General features: G+C 40.7%; 2 protein-coding genes and 4 non-coding genes across 9 annotated transcripts; 5 read left to right on the forward strand and 1 right to left on the reverse strand.

Moving 5' to 3' along the window:
- Positions 1–3,453: 3,453 nt before the first annotated feature.
- usp20 (ubiquitin specific peptidase 20) lies at positions 3,454–20,600 on the reverse strand. Of its 4 annotated transcripts, none has more exons than XM_069514360.1 (25): positions 20,177–20,318; positions 19,874–19,989; positions 19,568–19,621; positions 19,197–19,259; positions 18,966–19,106; positions 18,715–18,817; positions 18,459–18,528; positions 18,240–18,353; positions 18,015–18,114; positions 16,355–16,859; positions 16,112–16,261; positions 15,670–15,782; positions 15,240–15,412; positions 13,083–13,177; positions 12,975–13,008; positions 12,842–12,887; positions 12,580–12,760; positions 12,328–12,454; positions 11,342–11,511; positions 10,284–10,365; positions 9,251–9,359; positions 9,042–9,144; positions 8,895–8,963; positions 8,633–8,801; positions 3,454–8,275 (listed from the first exon to the last, which is right to left on the reverse strand). In XM_069514360.1, exons 2-24 carry the CDS (start codon positions 19,949–19,951, stop codon positions 8,644–8,646), a joined length of 2,838 nt encoding a protein of 945 aa, XP_069370461.1. In that variant the 5' UTR covers positions 19,952–19,989; positions 20,177–20,318; the 3' UTR covers positions 3,454–8,275; positions 8,633–8,643. The 4 variants fall into 4 exon arrangements, with proteins under 4 accessions (XP_069370461.1, XP_019937567.2, XP_019937568.2 ...); XM_020082008.2 differs by having other exon boundaries at positions 19,874–19,986; positions 20,177–20,315; XM_020082009.2 differs by having other exon boundaries at positions 18,036–18,114; positions 19,874–20,600.
- Positions 20,601–21,942: 1,342 nt separating this feature from the next.
- On the forward strand, positions 21,943–25,144 carry rpl7a (ribosomal protein L7a). The gene is made up of 8 exons (XM_020082012.2): positions 21,943–22,039; positions 23,030–23,150; positions 23,331–23,480; positions 23,712–23,852; positions 24,044–24,123; positions 24,372–24,502; positions 24,849–24,918; positions 25,008–25,144. The coding sequence occupies exons 1-8, from the start codon at positions 22,037–22,039 to the stop codon at positions 25,110–25,112; spliced, it is 801 nt and encodes a 266-aa protein (XP_019937571.1). The 5' UTR covers positions 21,943–22,036; the 3' UTR covers positions 25,113–25,144.
- LOC138405494 (small nucleolar RNA SNORD24) lies at positions 23,191–23,263 on the forward strand. Its single transcript, XR_011239238.1, has one exon. It is a non-coding gene; the product is annotated as a small nucleolar RNA SNORD24 (small nucleolar RNA).
- LOC138405495 (small nucleolar RNA SNORD24) lies at positions 23,552–23,619 on the forward strand. The gene has a single exon (XR_011239239.1). It is a non-coding gene; the product is annotated as a small nucleolar RNA SNORD24 (small nucleolar RNA).
- Positions 23,896–23,965, forward strand: LOC138405493 (small nucleolar RNA SNORD36). The gene has a single exon (XR_011239237.1). It is a non-coding gene; the product is annotated as a small nucleolar RNA SNORD36 (small nucleolar RNA).
- On the forward strand, positions 24,194–24,270 carry LOC138405486 (small nucleolar RNA SNORD36). The gene has a single exon (XR_011239230.1). It is a non-coding gene; the product is annotated as a small nucleolar RNA SNORD36 (small nucleolar RNA).
- Positions 25,145–26,082: the final 938 nt, after the last annotated feature.

Here is a 26,082-nt window from a genome sequence, read left to right on the forward strand (position 1 = left end):
GGTCAGGTGTCAGCCTTCGGCCCCCTGACTCTGCCAGTCCAAGGTGAGGGAGCTGCCCGAGCTGGTGTCGTCACAGCAGTCCTCAGCGTCAGAGAAGGACGACATGTAGTGTAGGCCGGTCACTCTGTGGTAGCCTCCTTGCTGCATGTGTGGGAAGGCGGTGAGCTCCGTGGCCCTGTGGCCTGTCCGTCTCACTGTCACAGTCCACATGTCGACCAGCTGGGAACAGATGGCGCAGCCCATGGTGTGTGTGCGCAGGTCAGGAGACAGATTACACAGGGATACACAGTTTCTCTACACACTCACACAGGCTTCATTAGTCCATTTTGCTGGTGAGGGCAGGAAGCAAGAAACATATTAATACATGCTTATATAATAATAGGTGATATGTAATACCTATGACACAGAATTACATTTACTTAAATATTCTGCTGTAATATTCCAGTATACTTATTATATATTGTGGAATCTATCTGTATGATATCATAGCTCATCCAAATTACTGCTGTTTCATACATTGTTTAAACAGGACCACAAACAGTATGTTATATATTCACCAGCTATATCTCAATAAAAGGCAAAAAAAGATATTTCTGCATGACTTAAACTGAATTATCTTAGTTTTAATTATTCATTTTATATATTGTTTTGTATGTCTTCTTTGTACTATGTGTATTCTGTTTTATAATGGCACTGCGTATTCACTGTTTTATCTTTACTTTCTAAATTTCTTTTTCAAAGTGCAATTTAAATAAAGCATATTACAATTACTCTAAATATTAAGGCAACAGACATGTGGAGTGGTTGAATATATTCTAACATATTTTAAAACAGAGTCCATACAATCGTCTGTGAGGGTTTCCTGGATACGTAAACCTTTTTTTTCCTCCACCAAATGTTTGCGAGCGGGGGAAAGGGAGGTGCAGCACAAAGTATCATAAAACAAAAGAGGAAATCAAGTTCTGTCCTGTTTTAACGCAACCAAAACACCACAACAGTCGCAGCATCCAGCCCTGCCTGTAGGGCCCGACCAGCATGAGTTAAAAAGGCCAGGAGGACTCTTTAGGTGTTATCCATTTTCCCCTTGCTGTCAGACACGGCATGTAAATATTTACAGGAGGTTGTTGTTGCAGAGATCCAGAGACGAGTTCACAGAGAGAGTGAATCCACTCCCAGTCCAGGAGACAACTCATATGGCGACTTGCTTCTCTGACTAAACTGAAGCATGATCAACATCGAGGCTCCTCATGAGGGTCCATACTACTGTGATTGATCAATTCCTTCCTGTGGCATTCTGTTGATCCTCTCTTCAGCTTGGTCACACACAAGTGTCACCTAAGAGTTTATATAATAAAAGCCTATGGAAAGAAATAGATTGGAAGTTACTTAGTGGCAGATTAATACAGAGAATCCATTGTCACTAATCAGGACAAGATGTTTTTTTGAAATGATCAGTAATCGTCGATCAAACTTCATTTGTAGACCATCTTTCATTCAGGTCAGTAAAGTTCAGTTTGCAGAAAACATGGCTGATAATAAGATGATACGAATGGAAATGGAAAATGAATTTGAAACTAATGAACACAAGAAAAAAATAATGGAAATATGTTAATAAAACCAATAAAATATTCAATAGAGATAAAATAATATGATTAATCAAAAGCTATACGAGGTCAAATAGATAGGAAGGAATAATATGTTTTAAAACATGGATATATTAGGAATACATGATGACATAAAATAAAAAATCAAATCAAACACCAGGCTAGAGAAGCAGATTTTAACTTTAAAGCTTCTCTTAGATTCTCGACAAGGATTCCTTACAGCAAGGAAGATATTCTAAAAATAATACAAACACTGACAACCTGGTAAGGGCTTAAAAATAGATGTTCTGTGGCAAACATCCATTTCATCCTTTTGAACACAGCATGGAACCAGTGCTACTCTGAGGTAAAACAGGGCGGATCCACTTGAGTGTTAGTAATTCGGAATATTAAAAATGTAGATGTAAACCAGACAGAATCCATTTTGTACTCACAGCTGCAGCAGCAAAGACAACACTGTTATTTCAGCTACTAATGCACCAATAGGAACTTTTCTATGCGCACTGCACAATGAGTCAACGAAGGTTCATTCTCATATCGACAGACACATTTCTCTGCATATTTTGTAATAATTGCAACTACTAATACAGCTCAAAACCGCCCGCCCTGCTAAATCTATCATCTGACCTTCAACATGTAAAGCAAGTCATTAGTAAGAATGAGAATGACTTTAATGGTGAGGATGAGGAGGACCAGTGGTCTGCTGCTGCTTGCCACACCCATCCCATCCCAGTACACACACACAGCAGAGGCGACCGTCCTTTACACCAGCCTCAGACTCCCCCTGCTCCCCTGGATTCACAATCTGCTGATTTATTATTCAATGGCGTGTACATCGAACACTGTGACATATTTCATTATCGATCAATATCACTGGTGTCTAATCCAAAACACACCCTGCAGAGCGTTAAAGTAAGCACCGCCGGCTTCAGTGTAACCTTCATGTCAGTAATATGTGACCGAGCCGAGGCTGTGTGTTTGCATCACAAACACACACAGTGCAGGAAACATGCCACTGTTTTGGGTGATGTGATGTGTGTCCAGGTTAAAGTCAATCCCCCGACACAGTTTTTATTTGGATTTTGGGTCTTACCTGAATTGTTCGGTGGTTCTGCTCTCCTGTCTGCGAGGATGCTCAGTATGTGGATCCTCCTCGCTGTGTTTTCCTCTCTGTCTGCTTCTCTGTCTGGGCTGGAAACAGCTCAGCATACATATGGGACTGGAGATGACATCACAGCTGTTCACTTTAGAGTCGCTCCCTCTTTCTCAGATTAGAAAAGGTACATTCTCTCTGTCAATAGAGATGATGCTTAAATCCATTTTTTTTTGTTTTGTATATAGAATGATACAGCACAATTTTCTACCAAGACCTAACAGTCTCCTTCATTCTTAAATATTAGTCCCCTAAGTATGGCTGGTGTTTTTTTTCATCAGGACCCATGAACTACTTTTGAAAAATGCTGCATCTTGCAATTTTATTAAAAGTGATTTTAAAAAATCCCTGGGACGGATCAGTACCAAAATCTAACAGGTTCTTCATTGACCTATATCGGATCCCTCCACCAAGTTTCATGGGAATCTGTTTAGTTGTCTTTATGTAATCTTGGTTACAAACATACAAACTAACAAACAAATGGACAGGGATGAGAGATATAACATAATGTAATAAATTAAGGGACAAAAATATTTCGATTTTTTAGCCCATGTATGGATTGATTTACACTCTTGGGGCCACGGGGAAAATACAAACTACTAAATGGTCCCTAGCATTGAGCTCCACAGAGAGAGAGCTTGATTCTACATTCTATCAATGGCAGTTAAATGTCCACATTGAAATAAAACATACAAGTCAAAGATCAGGCAATTTTAATCATTTAACCAGTCATGATTAATTACATCAGTTACACAACACATTAAGACATCCCATAGAATTGAGGTCAAGCACTTAAATCCCATATTGTTTGAAAGCATCACCGAAATCATGACCACAACTACCACACACACTGTGAGGATGAAAACATGAGCCAGTGATGTTGTGCTGAGTGCAGGCCTGATTCTACTGAACAACCACAGAAATGTCTGCGTCTTCAAGTGAAATTGAAATCCCTCACGCATGGCTAGGTGCTGTAATTTCTAGTAGACAAACTCACAGGTTGGGATGAGTAATTACCACTCAACACTGCGCTGCCCCAGGTTTTACTGCCAGCTCTGTCGGTAGCTGTCCAGTATCTCTGATGACAGGGCGAAGATTGCACAAATATTTGTATTTTCTTTTTCATTGCACATATTCTCAGAGAAGGTATCTAAACGTAGGAAACATATACCCACTGTATTAACATTATCATTTGTAGATATACTTTGGACATGTGGGAAAAGAAAAGATAAAACTTGATGAAAATGAAATGATTATTTTCTGTTAATAAAACGGATGAATTGTTCTTTGGACACATTGACAAACACAACATGGATTTCGATCGCCTGGAATAAAGTCAACAGATGTTTGACATGTCACAGTTGGACATCTTCAGGAGAAATTCATTATTAGTATTAGTATTTTGGTCCTTGGTAATTCAGACTCTCTGAGGCTCAACCACAGATTTGGGGTTGTTCTGTGACATTCATTTAAAGTCACCTGAGATGTCTGACAAATGATCTTCACTCTGCTGGTCACATTAACATTAGCTGGCTGCAACACAGCCATCTGCTTTGAACTCAAAGTGGGTTTAATCAATGATTTTAGAATCGTTAATACAACCTGTAATCTGAAAGGGGTCGCTTCGAGTGATGAACACAATTGTCAACTGAATATAAATGTACCTGCAGCTTTAATGAGCTTCTTTGCACCACTCTCGTAGCATTACTTTTCTCTTAGGAGTTGGTGGAGACCAAAAACAGAGCTAGAAGGGAGGTAACATTGGACTCACATTTGCCACTTGGCCACGTCTCCAAATGATAAAGTTGCTCTGTAGCAGCTGGATGTTTAACTTTAATGGTGATATATGTCAGTGTTGTTTTATACAGTGTTTCTAATGTTAGATCATACAGATAAAGATATAGATGGATACAGATTTAAAATCCACCTGCAATCAACCCTTCACTGCTCTGTTTTAAAAACTCCATGGCTACCTTCCATCTAGGCGCTCTGGCTTGAACGATTGTTCTTCAGCTGACAGTTAAATCAGTATCGGGATTGTTATGGTGTCGCTATGCTAAGTCAAAATATCTGCGGTGAAAAGTCTGTCAAAACACCTACTCTGGTTCACACCTTCCTGGATATAAAGCCACGGGGAAGATCTTTTAATTAGGTTCTGATATTTGTCCTTATCTGCTGAGTTTGTTGAGACTTTATCAGATGCAATATGTTTCACAAGTCTGTTTTTGTCTGTTGAATTATTTTTATGCACTAATAACTTTTGTGGTTTTATGGTTATAGACATGAGAGGATCATCAAACTAAAACAAAGTGAATAAGCAAATCATTTCCACAATATCCAGCTATTTCTTCCACATCTTTTTACCCCTCTGAGCTCATGTCTATTTTTTGGCATCACCCTCCCTACGTAACTTCAAATTAAATTGTTGTGATCAATGTCACCTCTTTTGACAGATCCTACAATGAAATATAGCTGGGAGATTAACAGCACAGTGAAAGTGTGAAATAGCTTTCTTTCTCACGAAAGTGAATTGCATTCTCATCACAAAAACAGGTTGGTGATGTTATCTTGTAACTATGGTTACTGTTTATCGTTAATAAGATTTACTATCTGATAATTACAAGAACAGATTCCATAATTACAGGAAGCTGGTCTGGTAGAGAAATGAGTCAAATTGAATCAATCATCAAGTTTTTGGGTGAAAACAAGATTAAACAGCGATAATGAAACACTGGATTTACTAACAGCTACCAATGAATTTATCTGATGCTGAAGACATCATAAAACCAGTTGAGTCACTGGCACGTCCTGAAGCCAACATGTCTCATTGTTTCCTTCTAATTACAAGTTTGGAAATGTATGCGATCTTTCCTAATAATTACAAGATAAATTAGTCATAACTTGACTTACTAACCCACTATTATGAGACACTTTTCATTTCCTCTGTGAAAGCAATGCACTTCTGTAATTTCTTGAGTGAAGTTTTACGGAGGCCTCCGAACACAAACAGATGTTTTCGCTTGATGTGGCTGACCGAGGCTTAGGCGGAGGTTGAGCAGAGCTATGCGGGGAATTTATATGAGGTCACCGAGACCTGTGCAGGTGCATTGTGGGTGTAGAAGGGCTTGAAGGCACTGTGTTCCAAGGTAGGGTGACTATACTGCAGCTCATCAGTTTTTACCTCATAGACATTCCAGGTTATAATTCCGTTGTCTATATTTTGGATTTAATTCTTCTAATGATGCAACAAAATCAGTAGATAAAAATCAAAATGTAAGGACGACTGTATCACGTGAATATTGCAAAGCAGCTTAAGAACCGTTCCGTACACTGGGAATTCTCATATTTAGTTATATTGCATTGAAAACTGCAGGTTTTTACTCATGTTTCTTGATGCTTAACTGTCACTTGTGTATATCAAATAGTCTTGTGTTAATTATGACTGGTAATATCTTAATAGCAGCATTTTTCTTTGACAGTCTAATAAATATAATTGCTATGGTAGCGATTAGTGATAATCAGAAATGTTTAAAAGCAATTTATTAACCGTGCATTGGTATTTCATGTAATGTGACTCAAGGGATTTTGACATCAGTAAATTGACTATAAATTCAGAATTTAATGTTTTCTTCACAATCTATAAGAAGTATAAATGAATTGTGATATTTAAATATAAATACATACTCAATGCTAACCTTAAAAAGTGGCAGCAAACAAGGCAAGTATGTGATTTATCTACAGTGAGACAGAGGAGGACCAGGTTTATTTAACTAGACTTAGACTGACTCGCCATTTCGCCCAGATTTTACTCCACTTTGAATGTAACCTCGCACTGATTAGATTTAGAATGAAGAGACAATCTACTCAATATGTTTTTCTTGATATTTCAGATTAAAACATAGTGGCTGCCAGAAACTTGGGAGAAGTTAGAACTGTCTCAAATTATGTAAAATGTACAAAACACGTGTGTCTGATCGGTTTGTGATTAAATTATATACATAAGAAACATTATAGGTAGAAGATTTTAATCAAAGTTTCTCGAAACTGAGCTCTGTGATTTGGAGATCGTCGTGTTTCTTGCTCTTTGGATGGATGTGTTTTTACAACAGAATCTTGAATAAGAAAACCATGGTGTATTACATTGTGACGACAGTTGCATTTTTACATGGAATACTGAAATGCATCTTCGGCAATGATAAATTAAAGATGCATAAATATTTTTATAAGCAATTACCTTCTAGTAAACAACCCCTTCCACAGGAAACAGCTTCATTCATCTGATGAACTGAAAACAATGTATTTCAACAATAAATAAATATATTTGACAAAAAAAATAGTACCATAAATGACCTCACTGCTGTTACAGGTCTGAGTTTGTGCATGTTGTGCTAATTATCGTGAGATTATTTCTTTCATCTCGTTTAATACTGCCCCCTCTTGGTCATGGACACTGCATTCCTGGTCAATTTGGATTTATATCTTCGAATATACAGCAATGTTATTCATGCCGCAAAAAAACCTACAACCTCGCTGTGTAAACTCACCATCAGAGAAGCCTGTTATTGCACCAGATATATAATTTGCTTTACTTTGCAATCTCTCTGTCTTAAATCAGTCTTTTCATAAATTTGGTATTTCTCTACTCTACTGTTCAAAATTATATCTACATGTTTATGACCATATTACTAAGGTTGATTATTGGATAGAACTGATATAAACTGAATAGAAATAGTCAATATTTCCATATTTTTGAACAATTAAATTTGTTATTGTCCCACCGAACAACTGGTGTCAGTGAAATATCCTTACTGGTCCATAAAGAGGAGTTTGCAGTTGCATGTCTTTTAAAGCTGTTCAAATATAAATTACCCTAAATATGTTTTTTTAAGACTCCATACATGCAAACAAACCCACTGTGGTATTTTGCTCTAAGGAGTCCATCAATCTCCTCATTTCACTGGTTTAAACAAACAGATGTCTTTCATTCCTGAGGGCTCAGTGTTTGTCTATTTAAGGTTGGAGGTGCAAGAGTATAATTTATGCAATATCTCTCACGTTCCTATGCAACTAGTAAACAGGCAAACCACATAAAGCTTGTTAACGTCTACTGGTTGTTGCTTCTGACGACTAGAGGAGAAGTCATGAAAACCAAACATCACGCTGCAGTTCTGTCCTCCTCGTCATTCTGGCTCACGACGCCAGCGGCTGCCGGCTCACCACCGCCAGCTGAGCAGTATATGACACCTATAGTCGCTATGCAGCAGCCACTGAAACACCATAGCTACCACACACAGCCAGGGATGCTGAAACGATTATTACTACACCTTTAACATCGAGGATCAGAGTTGTCCAATAAATAAACTATGTGATAGTTAAGTGCCTTTTTCACCTCCCTGCGGCACAGACTCGGCGTAATATGTTGCTACATTTACAAAGTGCTCACAGCGAGGTTTCTTCACCAAGGTGCAAATTCCCCAGCGTCTTGTGAGGGCAGGAGTGGAAAGTGGAATCAGAGGACCTGGGGATAAGTAAAAGTTGAGAAGCAGGTTGAGAACAAATACAGACCCTTTGTGTGCACTCAGGTTGAACAGCTGAGATTGAATTCACAGCTGTTTATTCACTGGATATGGCTCCTCTATTATTCTTGGCCAGATCCTGTAGATATCTTGCTCTTTGCTGGTCAGAGAGGAATTTCTGAGCTCATGCAGCAAAGCGAGTGAAAATGTTGTCCAGGACCACTGCTTCCAGTAAAATGTTACAAATTTTATATTAAACCATGTGATTGTGTGCAGTTCTGTGTGTATGCAGGGGGGGTGGGGTTAATTTGCTGAGAGAAACTGACTGCAGTGTGGCCCATTTAAGAAAAGGTTCCAACCTCTGTTTATCTCAAAGTGCTCTGGTCTCTGCCTCGATTTTCCTCTCGCCGTGGAGGCTGTCGGGGTCGGCAGGGGCCACCGTCTGTCTCACCGCGATCTCAGGGCCGCCACCATAAATACCCAGCAAGTACTGCCACGTCTCCTCTGAGATCTGACCATAGTCTGCACCTGAGGAGAGAAACAGGTTAAAAACATTTAAAGGACCACCTGTTTTTCTATGTTTCCACCTTTGCAGCTTCCGCAACCGATGCAGATGTTTACCTTGCTTTAGTTGTATGTGTCCGCTCTTCATGACGCCAATTTTACTGTTGTCGATGGGACCAGGCGGCTCTGAAAGAAACTTTATGTCAAATGTTTTGTACCAACTAAAGATAAACAATTTAAATGTGTGTAGCTGCCGGATCATACCATTGTCTTTGCCCTTCACAAAGCTCTCCCACTCTCTAAACCACTGCATGCTGATACACAGGATCACTGTCGGAGCCTCTTCGGCCTGAAACTCTTTGTTCAACTGCAGGCAAACAGTAAAAACTGCTCATTCATGACCCACAACAAAGTATAAAGGCATATTTGTGCAGAGGTTACAAACAAAAACCTTGGAGAATACAAGATATCACCTTGATGAAGGTGTCAATTTCAATTTTTCTGCGTTTAGCCAGGGCTTCGATCTCCACCTGGCAGATGGCACACATGTACAGGTGGTTGACTGCAGGGCCGCCTCCAAAACTGAACACACACATACGAACACAAACATTTAGCAGAATGGCACGACAACAGACAGTTTGACTCTAATGAATAAAGCCTGAGAGTAAGGAACCAATGACAATCTGTCCCTGTTCAAGCCTTTGTATTAAATTCCATCCAGAGAGATTAGATCGCAAGTGGAGTGCGTTAAATTCATCTGTTCATACCTGGCATTTAAATGCTTCCTGAATGTGTCTCCTGGGACCACTTTTATTTGCAAACACCAAATGATTTAATCCAGTCTGAGGTTACAGATGTGTCCGATGATAATGTATGTGTATGTGTCTGCACGAGCAAGAGATAGAAAGAGGGAAAGAAAGAGAGTGAGCAGAGAGGAGGAGAAGGGGCTGCATGAATCAGTGAGCTGCAGATCTACTATGAAGAAAGATTTTTCCACTTGAGAAAACTGTCATTTATCTTACATCAGTGATAAATGACAATTTTGACAATATTTATCTTATTTATGTTATATCAGTGGTGTTATTGTGGCTTCAGACAAATCACTGTGTGGACACTGAGAATATGTTGCAGGTCAGAGGGTGTCAGTTGAGTGGGTGGTCCTTGGTATGTGGCCCAGGACACATTTGCTCTCACACAGCAAAAAGAATGGATCTTAAAACCAGATCTGAACAGGGTCGTTGTTTTAAAGGTTCTCTCTTCTCAATGTTTCATCATTGTTGTTTTAAACACATTATAATACTGTTACAGATGTCTCCAGCTGTGATAAAATGATTCTCATATTAATCAGATTGAAATAGAACATCTATTCTTTTTGACATTTTGTAATTCTGATAAAGAAATGTAGTTTGGTTTTTAGTTTCACTTTATTGAAATTTATGTACAACTCTCAAACAAATTCCTTCATGCATTTTGTAATTCACTCAAATGGTAGCATGTTGCATTTACCTGTTGTAAAGGTACTCCCACACATTCTGAGGAACTATCACAACCAGGTCGTCAATGTAGTGGTATTTATTAGGAGGGATCCCTGGACAGAGAAACGATACGTTCAGAATTCAAGGAATCTATGACCTTTTTCCTGGTCTGTAAATGGAGACCAGAGAGAATGGTAACGCCAACAACAGTGCATTTTTATTCCTCCTACAATAAATCCCCTCCCTCATCCCGGTTGCCTTGTTAAACAGTAATGGTCTCAAACAATGAGGCTATGAGACACAAAGACAAGCTAATAATCACAAGAATCCAAAAGAAACAACCAGTGAAGTACTTTGGTTTAAATCATTGAGGGAATAACAAAGATTTGTGCTTTGGTTTTTGGAAGAATGATCTCACGTCATAAAAAATTTCCATCTGTGCAGGATCTGTGGCTTACGCCCCTTTTCCACTACTCAAAAAATCCACTAACACGCACTATCTGTTTTTTGTCATTAACGGGAATGGATCAAATTACTTTGCAGAGGAGACAAGTTTTATCTGCTCCAGCTGCGGCTCTGGCTTCCTGTGATGGAAACATGATACCCAGTTGAACGCGTTGACATGCATTGAACCTTTAAGAGGCTGAAGTAAATGCTTCCTAATCGCAAGGATGGTGGCTTGTTAAAACACGGCGTCTCTTTTTCTTTTCTGTGATGTGAGAAGACCGATTCATAGTTGTTTTAAGTCACCGATGATGGAGCTGCGAGTACACACGCAGTATGAGTAATATGACACATTTCTTTTGCTGATGCATAATCTGTCTAGTAATATAATTACTGTTATTGTGAGTAATTGATTTACCGTTCTTGCTATGTGCTCATTTGGGGATGACAGATTTCTGTTGTAGATTTGTATTCAGCCAAAATAAGGTGATTGTCAGTTGTTTTCACAGAACTGAACTTTATAATTACGTAAAAAAGAAATGGGGCTTAATAAACATGCATTTTAATCCTGTCTTATCAGTGTGATGAGGAAGGATTTGGATGACAAAAAAAGTGGTTTTATGATCTTAAAGAAAAGCCGCTCACCCCCATGCTGACAGAGAAATGTGTGGTTGCTGATGGGGCCTGGTTCTGTGAAGGTGTTGAACTTGTTGAGCCATTCTCTGGAGATGTAAAACTGCAGCAGGCTGGGCTCCTTCATGTTGGCCAGAGCCACCACCTTCTGCCGCTCTCTCACTGACTCCTCGCTGCTCTTCCTGCACGTGTCAAGAAAAATCAGTCAGAGTAGATTCAGGATACATTTCTCAAAGGCCTCGTTCAGACCTGGTTTTAACATCTGTCCTGAGAAATCACCAGTGGACCTCGTTTGACCAATTATGATCAGATCTCACTTCCCCCACTATATAAACACCTCTATATGCAAGTAATCACGTACCAAGACCAGATGATGTTGTTTTTACCCAGTTTAAGTTTACAGATGCTTACGCTGACAATAACTGTGTCTCAATTCAGGGGCTGCATCCTTTGGAGGTTGTATTTGAACAGCGATTGTACATTGTCACAATTCAAGGGCTTCTTCAAACATGTCCTTCGATTCAGTGTCTAACTGAATGGTAATGGCGGCAGCAAGTGAGGTGAAAAGGTCTGAATAATTTATTTTTAAATCTAAGTACTCAACCGAGCAGCTAATGGTACACATGTAAGCCGATGTCGACTGCGTAGACCAGGTCCTCCGAAGGATGTGGCCCCTGAATTGAGACACAGATAGATTGTGCATGTGTTGGCGCAGAAAAGAGAGAGAAAAATAAACAGAAAGAGAGCGAGTGGAATCAGGAGGGACTAAATGAATGAATGTGCGCTGCTATGATGAAAGTATCAGATCAGAGGACGTCAGCTGAGTAGGCGGTCTTCATGCATTGCTCATACAGCAAGAAAAATGTGGCCACTTGCGTCTCAGGACATCTCAGGACTAATTTGGGTGCGTTCAGACCTGGACTTGATCACTTGTCATCAGATCACTCAGGACATGTGTTAATACCAGGTCTCTGATCACAGGGTCTCCCAATGCTCACCTGTAGAACAGCACATAGGCCTCTGCGTTCTGCACCACCGTCTCATGGACCTCTGTGACATACTGATCATCAAACTCATACCACTGTCCATTGATCACATTCTGACAGTAAGCTATGTAGTGTCCACCTGCAGAAAACGGGTAAGAGCATAGAAGTGTTAAGAAAGTCTCTGCACATATGAAACCAAAAGGTTTAGATCAAGTGTATGTTAAGCCTAGATGCTTTATCTGTGGTAAAGGAAGTTACACCTACTTCCTGCCGTGCCGTGGTGACAAATGACTGACAGCAGATCGTAAGTGGTGACTTGAGATGGACTCTCCTTAGCCAGGAAGGGTCGCATGTCGAGGCCCTCCAACGGGAACGACACGTGACTGTTAATCTTGAACGAGTACATGACCTCGTGACGGAAACGTTTCAGGTGAATGCACAGAATCTACAAAAAAAAAAAACAGTCAGGAATTCTTTGTGGGGCCGACTACAGACGAGAGAGATTTGATAAGAGGAAAAAAAATACCTCTGGAAGTCGCAGCACTTTGCAATATTTGACACCGTTTCTCAACCTGTGGAAAACAACAAACCATGCAAATGAATGTAAATGAAAAACGTGTTGTTAAGGTCTTGATGTGGGTTTTACTACACTCACTCACTTTTTACACCTCTCACAGCTGTACATGTTGTCCCCTGAGAAAACAAAATGAATGGTTATTTAAAAATCATAAATTTTTGTATGATGCCATGTTTATATGAATGTATACCTTTGAGTTCATCTGCAGCAAAGAAGGCAGCAAGGCAGTCCTCTAGTGTCACCATGGGCCCCCAGAACCAAGTGGGGATACACGAGACCACAAACCTGTTCAAAGACAAACACATATATTTATATACATAACATATATAAATATACAGCCAGAGGACGTCCTCACTGTGTATGGGTCAGCCTTGTAATAATTAATAAGTCATGTTGCCCGGAGCGATAAGGCTGATGGGATAAGTAGGCCTGAATCAGAGGATCTTGATGAAAAGGAGGCTGGTATTTATTAGTGTGTGAGATTCGATGCAGATCTAAATAAAAATATAGATCCAGTGAATATAAATGTGGTTTCATAAGGAGACTGTTGGGCCTTGGCAGAGGTTAAGACTCTACTGATACCAATTCTAGTCTTCTATTAATTTCATTAATATAGAATATAAAATGTGTGAGTAGAGCAGCTTTACTGTTATTACTTTTATTATTATTTATTTCATTATTTTCATGTTATCCCAATTTCTTAATTCAGATGTACAATAATAACATTTATTTCATTTTATTTTATTTTGTTATTTTGATTTATTATCAATGTGGGGTGTTGGAACTGTGGGTGGGGTGGTATGGGAGGGGATGTGGGGATATACAGTGGTTGTATAGTGATACCTTCTTTTTTCCTTTCTTTCTCTCTCCTCTCTCCTAGAACTAACTACTACAAGGAGGGATCGGACTCAAAGAAATAAAGAGTAGAGCAGCTTTAAAGTCCAGGACGGACATTTAACACCATGTTTATTAACTGCCAACATTACCCAAGAGCTGAGGAACAGCAGCACTGACACTGCTCCTCATAATCTGGAGGCCCTGAATACTGCAGTGCTTTAGAAACCACTGAACCCACTGAGGGAAACACTTCTATGCTGAAGCTTTTCTTATTTTTGAGTTCTGGGAGCTGCTGGAATATGAGCAAATGGCTCATGCCAAAGCTTGTCTCTGCGTGTCTCCTGCTATCTGTGACGTTAAAAGAAGATGCGTTTTCAGAGATACGCATCATTAAAGGTATGGTACCTCCACCATGGCTAACGCACATTCCTGGATCTGCTCCAGCATTCAACATTTCCAACATCTTTCTTGGGTCATGTCCCAACACTAGACAAAATTTCATGGAAATCAGTATTTTTTGCGTAATCCTGCAAGATAACAAAATAACACTGATGAAAACAAAGTCCTTGATTTCCACTCTACTATCAAAACCTTCTACAGTGTTTAAATGTACAACATCACTCCTGCTAAGTCATCTGATGACTCAGCACTCCAACTTGTCTGGAAGCACTGGATCAATCATTTTAAAGCCCTGCTCCATCTACTTAATCACTCCAAGCAATCAGTCCTGGACTGAGTCTCAGACATCCTACAGGCTGGTAATAAGCAGCAGGATCGCCAATTTATTCTAAGGAAGGCTAAGGGACTAAGCTCGGACATCTCTAGTACTAGTAAGCAACATGCTGCTTCAGTGTACTACAAAACTCAGAGTGCATATCAAGTCCTGATCAGATTGAAGGGTGGTTTATAAAACAAACACATCTGACAACATATTTTCAGTTGCCAAATTCAAGAGAAGTGCTGCAAGCAAATCAAGGACAGATCTGCAAGCCCTTGCATGCGTCATCTGTGGAGCATCACACGTGGCAGCTCTTGTGCCTTTAAGTGTGTTCTCCACCACCAAACTCAGTCTTATTAATACTAAGTCAAGATTCCACTTGTCAGAACCCTGCAGACAAAGGAGAAAGTATAAATCATACAGCGTCAGACTAATGCACGTTTATTACCTCCACCAAGGAGGCTGTGTTTGAATCTATTTCTTTGTTATTGAGCTAGATTGTGCAAAAACAACTGGATGAATTATCACAAAATGTAGTGTAAGGATGCAGTATGGGTCGGGAGAGAGTCAATTTAAGTTTGAGCGGATCTGGATCAAGGATTTTTTGACATTGTGAGATAGATAGTGTTTTTTGACGTTTTCCCCAATTTCTCAGGGAATAATTAATTGGATGTGCAATGTAAAAAAATCTGGCATGTTTAGAGAACTGATATTTACAAATGGTGTAATATGTATACAATTTGAATATAAGGGAACATGCACGACCGCGTCAGCTAAACATGCTCCACTGACCGTCGAATGGAGTCCATGATGTAGGAGATCCAGCCCTGCGAGCCATAAGTGTCGGGACACACTCCCGTCTTGACTGGAAGGTTTTGGTGGATGGACGAGTGGAGCTTGGCCAAATCCTCTTTACCAGGAATAGGGAGGGACAAGTCTTGGAAGGTTTCCACTGTGTTAGACACCTGTCACACATTCAGAGATGTGGTTTACATGGCATGTCTAATAGAAACAATACATATACGGTATGTAAAAGATAATTAAAATTATTTTAACTCAGTCAATGCAATCACTCAAGTCATGCACATGTACAAATACTGTATAATTACACATGGCATAGTTCCATCCCCACCAGAAACATAGTAGAAGAATTATACAGTGGTTTCTGACCAAAGATGGAAGTAGCTTCCCCTGGTGTTTAAACATGTGAAGCACAGCTCACCCTGTCACAGGTTAAACACTGGACCAGACTGAGGATAGAGCCATCGAAGATGTCGGAGATCACACTGCGATAGTGGGACTGTTTCTTCTTCCTGGCACTGAGCAGCAGCTGAGCTGGAAGACCCGTCACAGCAGGGAGGGGCGGACTTAGTAAGGGTGACATTATTTGACTGGGACCAGCTGACAAAGTGCTTTAAACAAAGGCAAGCAACAAAATGTCTGTGTATATTATTACTATGTGATAGGAAACCACTTATCTTCTGAATTCACCTTCAACTTATTATTCATATTATTTATATACTTTTTATGTTGCAGATTCCAAAACTGCGACGTTAAAGAGTGGATCGCATTTGGTGCCTTGACTCTCACAAAGCTGCCAAAATGTGTATAACAGCAACTCACATATGGCAGAGGTTTGTCTATCAAACCCCACGTTTCCTCACCTTTCTTGAACGAGTACAGTGGTCCTGCAGAGCGGAGCGGGCTGGAGCGAGGTGGACTGGAGGACAGTTTGGTGTGCAGCTCCTGCAGTGTCCGCACAGGACTGCAGGGAGTGGACTGTGGTTGGGTCATGGATGCTTCATTGTCTGGCTCTACAATAGTGTCACATGAATATAATATATATTATCCTCAACTCAAATGTGAGAGAGGCAAAGTTTAGTTTGTACATAATCTGATTCCTATACCTGAGGTGTTGCTGCTCTGGCCTTGCCCTTGTGGAGTATTCGATTCCTGGTTGTTCTCTTGGTTTTGAACCTCAGCATTTGGCGTTGGTGTCGTCTCCTCTTCCTCCGCCCTCTCAGGGACCTCCTCCACAGCTGCTGTATCCACATCAGCGTCCTCGTCCATCTCTTGTGAGCCTCCACGCAGCGACGAGCCGGACACTCGTCGTTCCTTCAGCCTCTCCTTCTCAGAGATGACCCCGCAGGGGCTGATGCCGGCCACCGGCAACCGGACGCCGTCGCACTCATCCTGCACGAGCAGCTCACCGTCACCGGTGCCTCCTCCCTCCCCCCGGTCGCTGCTGGAGCCAGAGTCGCAAGACAGGAACTCGTCCTCTGACGGAGAGCGGTCGCCGTCTCTTCTGTCTTCTCCGTCACTTCCCTCGCCACTCATGCTGCACTCCGTCAGAGGCTCCTTCAGCTCCTCGTGTAGCTGGTCCATCAGACAGCGCAGGAACTCCTGAGTGTCCTGCAGCAAGAAAAGCACATGACATTAAGTCAAAAGGAGGATGTATAACATGGCTACATACACAGAGACAGGAGTTTAGCAGATAATAGGAATGAGTAACAGATAAATGTCTGTAAACTTGATCTCATAACAAGAAGGTTGGAATAGAAATATGTGAAAAAATAATATTTCAATGTATTCCAAGAGATTAAGCCACAATATCAGTGATCATGGCAGGAAGGTACTGTGGAAAGAGCATATTTTCCTACAATAACATTTAATCTATATTGTCATTTGTCCAAATACTGAGGTAATTCATCCTAATCAGTAAACATTGCAATATGATACTTTTTTATCATTTTATTGTTACGCCTGCTGTGCATGAGTTGGCATATAAATACAGTATAACACCCCGTCAATGATAAGCAATAATACTAAAGACTTTTGATTGATGTATTTTCCTATACTATTTATTGATAGGCCTCATTTATTATTCAAATATGTTTTAATATACCAATGTAAATATCCAAAATAGCACTATCAATAAGTAATTTCTGCTTTAAGATGAAATATTCACACAGTGCTCTACACGACAGTGTCCAGACAAAAAAAAACATAAATAAACATTTCTACAACCACAAAAGGCCCAACCCCTCTTTGGTTCCTGATAATACAGCACACTTCCCTTCTGTTTTCATTTATTGCCGTATATTTGATAGTGTACATTTGTGCACATGTAGCACTCTGATGAATTAACAATCAAAACATCAAACTAAATCCTTTTAGTTTTATCTTTACAATCACTGGCTTGTTTACAACATTGGACGTGAAGGAAGTTCACTTGCACTGACTCGCTCTCTTTAATGGCTGCTATCATTTCTATAAATCCTGATGTGTTACTGTCCCACTTTTCGTTAAGTTTCAAATCTTTTTCCAGCACTACCAGTAAGAGGCTTTTAGCCATCTATAACTTTAAAAAAAACAACAAATAAACCAGAACAGATTCAGCCACCCCTTAAAATATGCAAACAAGTAAACAACTCAAGTCGAACCTTTTGGTGTCAACAACAAACATTTCAGTCATTTAGGGGTAATTTTTGAGAACACAAGGGTTTACAGTTTAAAAACAAGAGACGAGACAGTGTCAAGATGTTGAGTGTGACCAGGTGTAGTTACCTGCTGGGTGCTTGCCCCTACCTGCTGAGCGTAACCACGAAACATGGGGTTTACGAGTTTGATGCCATGAGACAGACTGGTGGGAACAACATAGCTGGGCCTGAGAGCGAAGCAGCCATGAGAGACGGTATGTTACATATCATTTCATGTGAAAGACTGAGTGACAGATAATAGTCTCAGTGGATATCTGTTGTTCTGCCACTTTTAAAAGAATGTGATTATTACCGTTTTTTATGCCAGAGCTCTGAGATGAGTTTCTGGTAGCTCTTACAGAGAGCAGGCTTCTTGTCAGTGCGGACCAGGCCACTGCAGTCCAGGAAGAACTGAGTGAGAGGAGGACTGGCGAGGGAAGAGAAGGAAAACTTGTATAAACAGAGAAAATGTGGAAACATGGAAAAGGAGACCTACATCCATGGTGACTGTAATGAGAGGAAGTGACCTCACCAGTTGGACAGTGCCTGAAGAGCTGCATTCATGTAGCAAGAGTTTCCGATATTTTTCATCCCTGTCAAGCCTACGAACAACAGCAATGGCAGAAGTGTTCAAAATAAGCCGTTTAGATATTGAATTCAAACAGAGAGGGAACACCCAAGTAGAAATATCACTTGTGGTCTGTACTCAAAGAAACCAATGTGGTGGCTTTCCTAATCAATGCATCTATTACACTATTGTTTAGGGGAAGACAACAGATTTGCTGTACCTCTCGGTTTCAGCTCATCCTCGTCTGACTCTGAACCTTCCTCTTCTGCCACAGCGATTGGAACAGCTTTCAGTGGGTGACCTATTGGCTGAGGAGCTGCTTCCTGGGAAAACGATTAAAAAGATACTATAATTATGAAGGCGAGTAAAAAAAAAAAAAAGAAAAGAGGTTGTGTGAATTTGAAATAGCGCCTCTAGAATAGGGACAGAAACAAAATGAGGTGATGCGACCTTGTTGGAGCGAAGTCGTACCTGCTCCGTGGCTTTGCAGTGGTGGGGAGCAGCGGGTACTGGCACCAGGGCGGGCCTGTGCTCCAGAAACACCTCCCGCTCACAAACGTAACACCAGATTCTGAAAGTCGTCAGGTTCACCGTCAGGTTGTGCCGTTTAGCCTGAGGGAAACATGTAACGTACGATCATACAATGGAATCTTCTGACATTATTACTTTGCCATATTGACCAGCGGCACAGGTGTTCTTTACCTGTGCATGCAGGGTGCTGTGATCGGAGTAGGACTCTCCACAACCAACGTAGGGACAATCATTCTGCAGAGAAAAACAAATGAGAATCACTATCTCATGGCTTTTGAATTACCTCCTCTATTCTTCTATCTATGTCAATGTCAATGGTTTTGAGATGCGTGGTTCCAGATCTGTCAGTTTCTTTGGATATAATTCATGGATCTTGAGGGAAAACTCAGAGGCCTGATGTCTCTGGGTGAGGTACACGATCTACTGAATGCCATTCTAATTAAACTTGCAGTTGTCTGTCTGACAAGGTGAACCAGCTAAACCAACCAATCAGCTTTTGAAATGACAAAATGTTCAGAAGCGGGTGCGAGACTTGACTTTACCTGCAGACAGGCCCACAGGTTGGGGCCACCCGCTCCACACGACTGGCAGGTTCCCTACAGCATAGGAAGAGAATATGAGCGGAAAAGAATAGAAAAGTGCACACACACACAAACCAGGGTGCTTAACGCTGTAGATGCAAAAACATGTGAACACATACTCCAGATTACATAGTTGCTATTACTGTTATGAGGCTGCTGCATCAGTCATTTGACAGCGGTGGCCATGACACACACAGCTGATGACCTGCACTGTGCATGTGTGACATTGTGCATTATTGTATTCACTGTAAATGAATGAAAACCCACCTTGGATTTCTGGAGCAGGTCATCTTTGGTTACCTCCCCTATGGAGTCCAGGTGGGGACAAATGTCCTGCTCAGCCATAGCTACTCACTCTCTTCAGGGGTGGGGGTGGGGGGCTGCTAATGTGACAGGGCAATAATAACAATGCTGTAGTAACTCCAGGAGTCAAGGTGTTGCAGCTGATGTAAACCTCGTGATGTCAACACAAATCAACAAGACACCTAATGCATCTCATCTCTAACTCACAACACGAACATGACATATGTCGTTTATCTTTCCACGGCGGCAGCACAACAATGTACCCACACACAGACTGTGACAGCTCTGCAGACTGAAAGGCCTCACGGTGTGTTCGATGTCAGCAGCGGCCGGCAGCGACTCGCGTTTACCGAAAACGAGCAGCGATCACCGCAAACTCCTCATTCCGCCGCCTCACGACCCATGCCGGCCGAGGATCGGATGCTAGCGAGGAACCGAATAGCCGAGCCGGGAGAGAACGCGACAGCTCCGGCCCACCAGCCCCAAACAACTCCCCCCTCCCGTCCACAGCAGCACGGCACGACGCAAGGCTGGAGGAGGAGAGACGTCAGCGTCACAAATCCATCCCACCACCATTAACAGAGGGAAGGGAGAGGTCGATATCAGGAATGAATCTGTTGATAATGTGATGGATAGATGGATAGATCAATAGATTACAGTGTAATTATGGATGTCGTGAAGAAAGATGTTTACGGAAGTGACGTATATTGTGCATTGGTCAAATGGGTCCTCGGTGCCCTAAGTGTGGCGAACAGCAAGAGTTTAAAAGGCTGGTACCATAAGAGACAGGATATTTATACATGCATATATATATATATGCAGAAATATTTAATGTCTAAATTACAACTTAATTATAAATGTGTAACAAACACCAGAATAACATAGAACAAACGGAGATTGCTTTTAAAATAAAATATACTATCGGAAATAAGACTAAGAAAGTGAATTGAACAATAGATGAGTAAAATATATTAAAATAGGCGTGTAATATACTTCATGTGGAAAATGACATGACATGATACACAGTGTGAGTGTGTTACAATCACGTTACTGTGTAGATGCTAATAGGACATGACAGCACTTACAACTATAAATAAATATAAATGCAGTATAACAAGAATTATTCAGACCCTCATATCTTTAATTTTGTAAAAGTACCACAGATGTATTCATTCATCTTCATATTAATCAAATAACTGCAGCTGTATCTATATTTAACAGTTTGATAGTTTACCTCCACATCAGGAAAGTTGTGAGAAAGAAAGAAACACCAAAGTTCTGTTACACAAATCTGCTTTCATTTAAATGTTGGATCTTTTACCTGTTTGGTCCTTGAACAGTTGATGTGTGATAGTCAAAAAAAGTGGGAACCATTTGTTTAATTGTTGAGTGTTTTATATTTAATTATGCATTTTTTGCATTGGTATTTGTAAGCATGTCATATATTGTAAGTAACTACAAATGTCACAAAAATGTAGTGATACAAAATGATAAAATAGTATAAAAAGACATGTAAAATACATCATTGTGTCTAAATATTTTAGTAAATATTCCTTCCATCAATTGCATTGTAATGCGCCCTAAATACTATATTAATATGAATCAGAGCTGGGTTTTATTGTCAAGCAGATTTACACATGCAAGGAATTTGCTGTGGTGTATTTGTGCATGTATGAATATACAAAATATAAAAATAGGGAACAAAATTAAATATATAAAATACTATAAGCACTAGGGGAGGGATTGTGCAACACGTTCTAAATAAACACATTTTAGTATGCTCAATTATATTCTTTTTAAAGGTGATGACAATGTTTAACTTTTTCAAACTTTATTTAACATTGAATAGCACAGAAACATGGACACAAATATGAAGTTTGTTTACAACCGATCACAAGACAATGACATTAAGACAATACATCGTTGTAACTGAACGATAATAATTTGACAACAATAATTCATCGTCAAAATAAAAAGAAATGGGTGTGGGTGCATTTTGAAATGTCAAATCTTTATTGTCCCATCAAGTGTGACTCCAGTGATTCTGAGGCCACGTGACCACGCTGCAAGCCTCGCGGTACTTAGGCTTCCCAGAATGCCTCGGTCTTCCTTTCTGCCTGAACCGACATGGTGGGTACACAGCTGCTGCTTCTGAGACTCAACCTTACTTCTTCTATCTGCCTGCATCCTCCTTCACATGGCTGTTCTCACACTGTGACACGCATCCATGGATTCTCTGAAGGCTGCTCGTTACTGTCGTGTCGATATTAAGCGCGTGTTGTGGTGTTTTTAGTTAAAACTCGGATTGACTGACTCGAGTGGAGCCGGTACGAGAAGCGCTGTGGCTGCTAGTGAGATGCTAATGCTAAGGTCGGTGGACACGCTGGATTTGAGCTGTTTAGTTCTCGCTTTAATCGTTTTTGTTTCTCACTTGTCTTTTAACTCGACTCGTATTCACTCGTGGTATTATTCACTCAGTAGAAGTATAAGAGGACCCGTGTAGGTATCTTCTGTTTGTATCCGGTTGTATCACCGGGTCGTGTTGGGTGAAAGGGCCTCAGCGCTGCTAATACTTGCCGATGTGTTTCACTTAGAAGCAATAGCTCGGTTATAGTCACGTATTAATGTTGCTTGACATCTTCCGTCATATAATTGAATGAATTGAATTTGTATAATTGTAGTTTCAGTGGTTGCAGCTCAGTTTCTTGCTGCATCGTTTGTTTGTATGGCACGTATGCACCAGCAGTGTAGATCGACTAGCATGGGGGGCTTCTAGCCACGTTTGCTAACTTATTTAGCTTTATTTGCTAAGGAATTATTGTTGCTCATAGTTTTTGCTGCCTCAACACTAGCAACCGGATTTCACATTAAAATTGCTGGGTTAGCTTTTGAAATAGTTTGAACGAAAAGGAGCTAACCCGAATGTTTTTCTTTAGACATGCTGGGAATTGGTGCGAGTAGAATGAAATCACAATCCCCACGAGTGTTGGGAAGCTGCCTTACTTAGATCATTCTAAATCTCTACAGTTGTATATACATTTTAGCTTCAGATGTGTAGAAAGTGAGATTTTTGACATGTGTACTTTGAAATTTTCCTAATGCTATTTTTCTTTTCTGCAGCCTAAGGGAAAGAAGGCTAAGGGGAAGAAGGTGGCACCTGCCCCTTCAGTGGCCAAGAAACACGAGGCCAAGAAAGTAGTCAACCCCCTGTTCGAGAAGAGGCCAAAGAACTATGGCATCGGTGAGTGGCCCAATTTTGTTCGAGCGTTGGCTTGTTAAGGTGCAGATGATGTAAACGAGTATTTGCTATCTTAACTACACTGTAGACAACTACCCACCAAGATCGCTGATGCACTTAAGATGTCAAAGTAACCTGCTTCGGTTTGATGTTGGATACTAAATGTTTCATCTTTCCCCACAGGCCAGGATATTCAGCCCAGGCGTGATTTGACACGCTTTGTGAAATGGCCTCGCTACGTCCGCCTTCAGAGGCAGCGCTCCATCCTCTACAAGCGTCTGAAGGTTCCCCCGGCAATCAACCAGTTCACCCAGGCTCTGGACCGTCAAACCGGTAAGGGTTTCTCATCAAATGTTGCTCCTGTAAAATAATATTTCAACACTACTCAAGTATTGTTGTAGCTTTGCAGATGATGTGAAAGAATATTTGCTATCTGATGTCGTGCTGACCATCCACCAAGATCACTGATGCATCTACTTGAATACCTTTAACCTTCTTTGGACTGAACTTGGAGGAACATTATGTTGTGTTATTTATTGCAACATTGGTTCTTTTTCTTCTCAGCCACACAGCTGTTCAAGCTGGCCCACAAGTACAGGCCAGAGACCAAGCAGGAGAAGAAGCAGAGACTGCTGGCCCGTGCTGAGCAGAAGGCTGCTGGAAAGGGAGATACCCCGACCAAGAGGCCCCCTGTCCTCCGTGCAGGTGAGATATACAGAAGAGCAGCAGTCTATTGACCTTGGCCTGAATGCAGTGATGACTTGAATTTCTTCACCTGAAACTCATGATGGTTTTTGAGCTTTTTAACCCTGAGCATTTGCCAAAATGACAAATATTTTCAGCGCACAGTCATTTTGCCAATTAGATTTAAAATGTGTTTCCCAACTTTTTTCCAGGTGTGAACACTGTCACCACCCTGGTGGAGAACAAGAAGGCCCAGCTCGTCATCATCGCCCACGATGTGGATCCGATTGAGGTAAGTTTGTTCTGTGTTCAGGCAGCAGTGGAGCTAGTATTGGCTACATTTAAGTGCAGAACGTGGTCACTGGCAATGATGTCTGAATTTCTTCACCTGAATCCTCTTTGTTGATCAAAACACACGAGCTTTTTAACCCTGAGCATTGACCACAAACAAAACCTTTGAGTAGTATTTTGCATAAACTCTTTTAAGTGATCTATCCTTGGAGAATGTAACATTATCTCTGGTTCCGCCTGCCCCTGTAGCTCGTCGTCTTCCTGCCAGCTCTGTGCCGCAAGATGGGGGTCCCATACTGCATCATCAAGGGAAAGGCTAGACTGGGCAGACTGGTGCACAGGAAGACATGCACATCAGTTGCCTTCACACAGACCAACCCGTAAGTAACCAATTCATTGTAAGCTGAGCTGTGTTCAATTTCCCAGTTTCTTAACTGATAAAGCAATTCAGACACTTTATTTGTTCACATGAAATAGTTTCTTTAATTTTTATAGGTTAGTGCTTCTTGAAAAATGCTTAATTCAGTTTTGACGTAGTTGAGGCTGAATGATATTAGAATTGTAGTGAAGTAACCACAGCCTTGATAACCTGAGCAAACAACATCAAATATGAGAATAGGACAAGATGGCAGTTTTGTGTAATGAAGTTTATCTATATCATCCAGCATTGAATCATTATTACCTTACAGTGCCATCAGCAAATAAGTGACTTTTGTTTTTTCCTAGTGAGGATAAAGGTGCACTTGCCAAGCTTGTGGAAGCCATCAAGACCAACTACAATGACAGATTCGAGGAGGTAAGAACCCTGTATTCACTGAACTGTGAAAGCAATAATTCACATCAACCCAAATGGCAAGAGTATAACTATGCAAACTTTTGTTCCAGATCCGTCGTCACTGGGGAGGCGGAATCATGGGCCCCAAGTCCACAGCCCGTATTGCTAAGCTGGAGAAGGCAAAGGCCAAGGAACTGGCCACCAAGCTTGGTTAAATTGTTTGGAATAAAAAATATGTATGTCCTAATTCAGTGTGTTTTTGTTATTGTAACAGCTGGTTTATGCTCTTTGAGGAAAAAGTTCATTCTTTAGATTTATTTTCAACTATGATGTTAATATACTAAAAAATTAAAGACCAATTCAAAAAAATTGGTAATGTAGAGCTGTTAAAGTGCAGTATGTAGAACATGTTGCAGCTGAACACCCCTCTTTCAAACACAAAAAAGAACTTGTGGTAGTCTTCAGTTCTCTTAAACTCGAAAGGTGTTGAGTTTGTCCAGTCTGAACTACTACAGAAAACATGGCCTCCGTAGAGAGGAACCCCTCGATGAAACCTAGGTATTTAAATATAAAGGGCCTTTTCCAGTGAGAAAATTATTCTACATTACATTCCTGCCAATAGCTCCTTTCACCTAAATCTTACTCACTGGACTTTAAGTAGTGACGGTGGTGTGAGTGCATAAAAAGACTAAACTGACAACCTATTGAATCAATGGTGTTTTCACAAAAAAAAACTGAAGTGATGGTAATAATGCTTGCTTGGCTCCTGTGGCCCAGGAGGCATTGCAGGTTGCCTGTTAACTGGAAAGTCTGCAGTTTATCCCAGTCTTTGCTTGCGATTCACAGAAGTATCCTTAATTCAGATTTTGAACCCCAACATTCTGCTGCTGGCTCTGTTGTGATGTGTGTAAGAAAGTGTTGCACATTCCCTGCAAATGTGTCAAAGGCAAAGCTGCTGTGTGAAGCACTTCTTAGTGGTTAAAGAAGGAAAGCTGCTGTATGTTCACTGACCCTGAAATAACAACTGGAATCTAATAAATAAAAAGTGACACTGGAGTTAACCAGTCAATTCAGTAAACTATTATGTGAGGTTGAGTTTTGAATTACTAGATATTACCAAACTGGTATGTTTTCCAGAGCATCTCTATTGTATTTTACATCTAACAAAAAGTGACTACATTTATG

The sequence above is a fragment of the Paralichthys olivaceus genome, chromosome 18, assembly GCF_024713975.1.
Source record: "Paralichthys olivaceus isolate ysfri-2021 chromosome 18, ASM2471397v2, whole genome shotgun sequence".
In the NCBI taxonomy this organism is placed as follows: Eukaryota; Metazoa; Chordata; class Actinopteri; order Pleuronectiformes; family Paralichthyidae; genus Paralichthys; species Paralichthys olivaceus.

Bases quoted from the DNA above. Each gene is read 5' to 3' on its own strand.
- usp20 (XM_020082007.2), bottom strand. From the start codon at position 19,951: ATGGCTGAGCAGGACATTTGTCCCCACCTGGACTCCATAGGGGAGGTA. The intron at 19,260-19,567 runs GTAAAGTCAAGT...TTTTCTCTGCAG, and splicing joins ACCTGTGGGCCTGTCTGCAG to AATGATTGTCCCTACGTTGG. The intron at 12,888-12,974 runs GTGAGTGAGTGT...TGTTTTCCACAG, and splicing joins AGCTGTGAGAGGTGTAAAAA to GTTGAGAAACGGTGTCAAAT.
- rpl7a (XM_020082012.2), top strand. The intron at 23,853-24,043 runs GTGAGATATACA...ACTTTTTTCCAG, and splicing joins GCCCCCTGTCCTCCGTGCAG to GTGTGAACACTGTCACCACC. The intron at 24,919-25,007 runs GTAAGAACCCTG...CTTTTGTTCCAG, and splicing joins ACAATGACAGATTCGAGGAG to ATCCGTCGTCACTGGGGAGG.